We start from the raw sequence: 5,799 nt of genomic DNA on the forward strand, positions 1-5,799 counted from the left end.
CTAGCTAAAACATTTTAAGACTGAAATGAATACACTTATTATTTTAAATGCTGACTGTAAACACCAACTGAATGTAGGCTAACTGCCTCTGATGCGTTTGGGTGTAAGTTGGAAGCATCAAATTACATTCATAATCAGTCTTACAGTCATACTGTGTTCCTGGCTGAGCTGGCAAGATGACTGGTTCACACGTACCTGGCTAACACATGTACCTGGCTAATTTGCTAACATGGGGCCAGGCCACAGTGCATATTTGCATAGTGTGTGAATAGCAAATAAAGAAACCACTCACCATTGATCCAGAACAGAACAGCAATTCCATAGTTGAAAGGCTCTGACACAAATATAAATCACTATAGTGATGTTCGATCCCTGAACAAATTGTTCTTTAAGCCTGTTCATTCATAGAAAGTAACCTAACTGATTCGAATTTTAGTTTCGGGCTGATGATGCAAAATGCACAGCTGAAGTTGGCTGACCTGTTCGTTGGTTCATTGATAAATACTATATTATGAAAACCTTTAAATTCTTATTGTAACCGATGACCACATGGGCAGCGCGCCAACATAGATTGTTATGCACTGTGGTCGTCTTGAGTTAGAATCCCAACTTGAAGACTTTTCACGATCCCACCCCTCTCTCTTTCCACTTCTCTTCTTGTCAGATCTAAACTTTCCTATCATAATAAAGGCAAACACGGCAAAAACAAAAAAATAAATAAAAATAAAATAAAATTATGCTGAGAAATAAAAAAATTTATAATAAGGAGTTGATGTCTCTATATACTCTAGACATGTAGAACATACAAGCATTTCTGCATCGATGTATGTGGGTTGTAGGTGCTAAACTTTTAGGAATCTTATCCAAGATGAACGATATTTAAGTCTCCTTACAAGCTGCTTAAAATTGAATTCATAATGAGCTCATGTATTACCTCACACTGTGAGGATCGAAGTATGAGGATCTTTTGAGCTCACAATGAGCTCACATATTATTCACACTGTGGGGATCGCAGTATGAGGATCCTTTGAACTCACAATGAGCTCACGTATTACTCACACTGTGAGGATGGTAGTATGAGGATATTTTGAGTTCACAATGAGCTCAGATACTACTGACACTGTGAGGATCTCATTATGAGGATCCTGTGATGTCACGGTGATCATCGCATGATCTCACGTGTTGAATGGGATGTTTATAAGATTTTCAGGAATCAAATTTAGGAAATATGATCAAATTAATTAGATATAATTCTTATGTTCATATATTCTTCTCTACATCTGGAGCAGAACAAGAACATCCTAAAATAAATTTTAATAGGTTAGCTGTCTCTTTTAAACACACAAACGTAATATTTGTGTGTTAAACATACTCTAAAAGAAGTCATTCAGGTGTGACTTACACCTCTTTTCTAAATGCCACCCCACCCACAATGCAAGTTCTCCCGCTCACTCCTACAAAGCTAATAGTCCTTCATAATAGGGATGCAAGATTTAGGGAAAAAATCTATTTTTGATTTTTCTGGTTAAAATTGTTATTTGTGATTTAAAATGCTGATTCAAAAAAAAAAAAACCTAATACTTCTAAGAAAAATTTATAAGATAATAACAATACTAACTTTAATTTACAGAAAACTATTGTATTACAAAAAAACTGCAGGGTTTACTTGTTAATATACAGGCAGCCTGTCACAGGTTGTTGCGATGAAAATAGAGAAAGACGAAGAGTAATATTCCAACACAAAGTTTACTGCTAACAATCCACACAAAAGGCAGGGCAATATACGCTAAATGTAACTGTGACTGGATGAAGAGTGACTTAAAAGGAACAACTTAAATACACAGTGATAACGGATTCAACAGAGATGAATGGCACTGGAGACCTAGATGATGCTACTAGGAGGGAGAGAGACAGACCAAGGGGTAGCTGATGGAACCAGGGAACCTGATCTCTGGTGGTCTCTGGTGGAGCTGAAGGTAGGAGGAGCCAAGGCAGAGCCGACAGGTCAACAGGCTGAGATGTGGCTGAAGGTGAAGTGTAGGATCCTCTTGCACAAGCACTGCAGGTGGATGGATGACCTGCGGCTCGAAATCAGGGCAGGGAATTCCCGGAGACGCTGTAGACATCTGGCAGCTGTAGGGCTGGAGGACTGGCTGAGCTTTGCGGTGGTGGTGATGGTGATGTAGGGAAAATTGACGGAAGCAAAGGTGGTAGGGTGTAGTCCAGTTCAATTGATTTCAAGTTTAATTGTATAGCGCTTTTTACTATACAAATCACTGCAAAGCAACTTTACAGAAAATTACATTTCTACAATATTTAGTAGTAGCTTATCAGTGGTGACTGTCAGTTTATGTATGGAAAAATCAGTTAAAGATGTAATCAAACAGACAATGAACACTATTAACAGCAATTATTATATGATTCAATCAAACTTAGAGCAAAATTTGGTAGTTCTGTATGTTATTTCAGGGTTGGCATCATCTGAGGTCTTCTGAGGGGTTGGCATCATCTCTTCTCAGGTGTTCTGGATCTAGACTAAAGCTTGTGTAAATCCTTGTTTCCACAGGATGTCAATCCTGTGGCAGAAACAGAGAAACAAATAGAGACATAATTAGCATAGCTGCTGTTCCAATAAAGTAAAATTAATTTGTTTAACCCAAGCTAAAGAATAATTATTTGAATGCCTGGCCAAAGAGATGAGTCTTTAATCTAGATTTAAACAGACAGTGTTTCTAAATCCAGACCATTATCAGGAAGGCTATTCCTGAGTTTGGGAGCCAAGTGTGAAAAAGCTCTATGTCCTTTAGTGCAGGGGTTTTCAAACTTTTTAATCCCAGGGACCCCCAAATATGATGATTCCTTGCAGGGGACCCCTTTGCCTAAAGTTTAAAGGCACTTATGTATTTCAAGTATAAATCTGTAAACTAAAATTCTGTATAACGTAAAGACATTATAATTCGTATTTCACAGGCATGCAAAATGGTATTGTTTTAAAAACTATTTATTTTATTAGTTTGGCTACTCACTATAGCCAAAAATGATTCTCACAATTATTTTATATTTCATAAAAAAAAAAAAAAAAAAAAAAAAATTTTTACATTAACTGAACAAGATAGCTTTTCTAAATAAGGCACTGGTAGATGAAAAGTTAAACCTGGACATTTGTAATATTTGTAGTTTCTGTAGTTTTTTTCCCCTGTCTTTATGGAAAACTGCAAAATATTTACATTGAACTGGGTACCTTTTCTAATTAAGGCACTGCTAAATTGCTGCTATATTTTTATTAAGTGAAAAAGGAACCTTCTTTCACAGCATTATAATGTGACAAGTTAAACCTGAAGAACAGCATTTGCATTACAAACACAATCAAACCAGTTTGAATCATTCACTGATTCAAAACTCCTAATGGGACGGATGAGCTTGGTGGCTTCTACATAGTTTGTCATAACGTGGCTTCATTTTAGTTAGAGCCAGACGCATGTCGCTTTCAACCTCCAGACGGGCTCTGTGCTTCGACTGAAGTACTTTCAGTGCTGAAAATCCAGCTTCACACAAATAAGTTGTGGCAAAAGGTAAAAGACATTTTACTGCCTTCTCTGACAACATAGGGTAGTCCTCTCTCACAGACATCCAAAACTCTGATAGAGGAAGAGATGGGAACCTTGTTTTTCTCCCGCCATCATTTGACAAGTCAATCAGTTGCTCCTTGGCTGCCAGATCCAGATAAGTGCCAACCCCTGGTGCAAATGGGTCCCTTACAAAGTCAAGGTGGTTGTTGTTCAAATCAGGGAAATACTGTTTAAAATAGCCCTGAAGATGTGACAGGTGAGACTGAATTATGGGTGTGATATTGTCTGCAGTGGAGGAGATGCGCTCCTGGTTGTAGAGAGGAAACATTTCTGTTACTCCTTCTTGCAGTTTGCTTTCCCACAGGGATAATTTTTGCATGAATGCACGCACCTTGTCTTGTGCATTCAGTATGTGAACATTGTGTCCTTGCATGCTCTGATTGAGGACACTGAGATGCTGGAAACAATCTGCCATGTATGACAACTTCAGTATCCAAGTGTCATCTTCAAAACATTTGGCAAGTTCTAGGTTTTCATCAGAGAGAAACTCTCTCAGCTCTTTGCGCAGCGCGTACACGCGACTTAACACGGCGCCGCGGGAAAGCCAGCGCACCTCTGAGTGGAGCAGCAAACCCTCGTAATCTGCACCCATTTCTTTGCAGAGTAAACGGAAGAGTCTGTGTTTCAATGGGCGTGATTTTACATAGTTCACAGTCTTTATTACATCCTTCAACACTTGATGTAAGTCATCTTCAATGCGCTTGGCCACAAGAGCCTCACGGTGAAGCATGCAGTGTGTGGCAACGGCGTTGGGGGCTTTCTCTTTTATCAGAGTCACGACGCCGCTGTGCTTACCGGTCATAGCGGCAGCACCGTCGGTACACACTCCAATACACCGAGACCAGTCTATTGAATTGTCCGTCATGAACTGATCCATCATATTAAATATGTCCTGACCTGTGGTTCTGCCTTCAAGGGGTTTACAGAAGAGAAGTTCCTCAATAAATTTGTCCTTACCGAGAAAACGTACGTAGACCATTAGCTGTGCTTGATTCGCTATATCAGTACTTTCGTCCAACTGAAGTGAAAAGTATTCACTGACTTGCAGCTGTTCTAAAAGTTGTGATGAAATATCATCGGCCATCTCACCTATGCGTCTGCTTACTGTGTTGTCTGACAAAGGCACACAATCTACCTTTCGTGCCGCTTCCTCTCCAAATAACTCTTTGACGATGTCTTTGGTAGCTGGTAATAATAATGCTTCGCCAACTGTGTGCGGCTTCTTTGCACGCGCGATGTGGAGTGATGCCAAATATGACGCTTTTAAACACCTCTCAGGGACTGATGCTTGCTGCCGAAAAATACTAGCCTGCCGGGCCAAACACAGCTCCTGATGTTTGAAATAGTCAGTCGATTTTTCTGCCTCATTGGGATGTTTCTGCTGTAGATGGCGCTTGAGCTTGGATGGTTTCATGCATTCGTTTGAGAGAATCTCTTGACAAAGAACACACTGGGGTCTATCGACTCCCTGCTTTAACATGCAGGTAAAACCAAACGCAATGTAAGATTTGTCATATTTTCTGGTTTTTGCCTTTGCATTCGCCAAGTCAGATTTGCATGAACTGCTTGCGGGAGCGGGATTCTTTAAAAATCTTTCCATCATCTGTACTGCACTTACAGCCGCTAATTGCTCCGTCCATTCAACTGTATGCAAAACGTTAAAGAGCGCAAAGGATTTTGGGATAAACACGTTACAATTAAGTATCCACTTATATAAATCATAAAACTATATATAGATTTGGTCATTAATAATTAATAATTTTAGGATTGGAAAAAAAATATCTCGTAGCCTAAATCATTTGCAACGCATTCTCATCCTAGGCTAGGGCGTCATATACTGACGCCTTGGGATGAGAACGGGCTGTCATTTTTTTTTTTCTGCCAAGTTTTTCGCGGACCCCCTAGCGCTCTCTTGCGGCCCACCTGGGGTCCGCGGACCCCAGTTTGAAAACCCCTGCTTTAGTGGACTTTGCTATCCTAGGTACTACCAAAAGTCCAGAGATTTGTGAGCTTAGGGAGCGTCATGGATTGTAGCATGGTAAAAGACTAGTTAGGTTTAACCATTAAGGGCCATGTAGGTAATAATATTTTGTAACTGATACAGAAATGAATAGGTAGCCAGTGCAGAGACTGTAAATTGGGGTAATATGATCATATTTTCTTGACCTGA

General features: G+C 39.7%; 1 protein-coding gene across 1 annotated transcript; it reads right to left on the reverse strand.

Annotated features, from left to right (window-relative positions):
* Positions 1-3,402: 3,402 nt before the first annotated feature.
* On the reverse strand, positions 3,403-5,043 carry LOC132154350 (zinc finger BED domain-containing protein 5-like). The gene has a single exon (XM_059562887.1). The coding sequence runs from the start codon at positions 5,041-5,043 to the stop codon at positions 3,403-3,405; it is 1,641 nt and encodes a 546-aa protein (XP_059418870.1).
* Between the last annotated feature and the right edge of the window lie 756 nt (positions 5,044-5,799).

This window comes from Carassius carassius, chromosome 12 (genome assembly GCF_963082965.1).
Source record: "Carassius carassius chromosome 12, fCarCar2.1, whole genome shotgun sequence".
Classification (NCBI taxonomy): domain Eukaryota; kingdom Metazoa; phylum Chordata; class Actinopteri; order Cypriniformes; family Cyprinidae; genus Carassius; species Carassius carassius.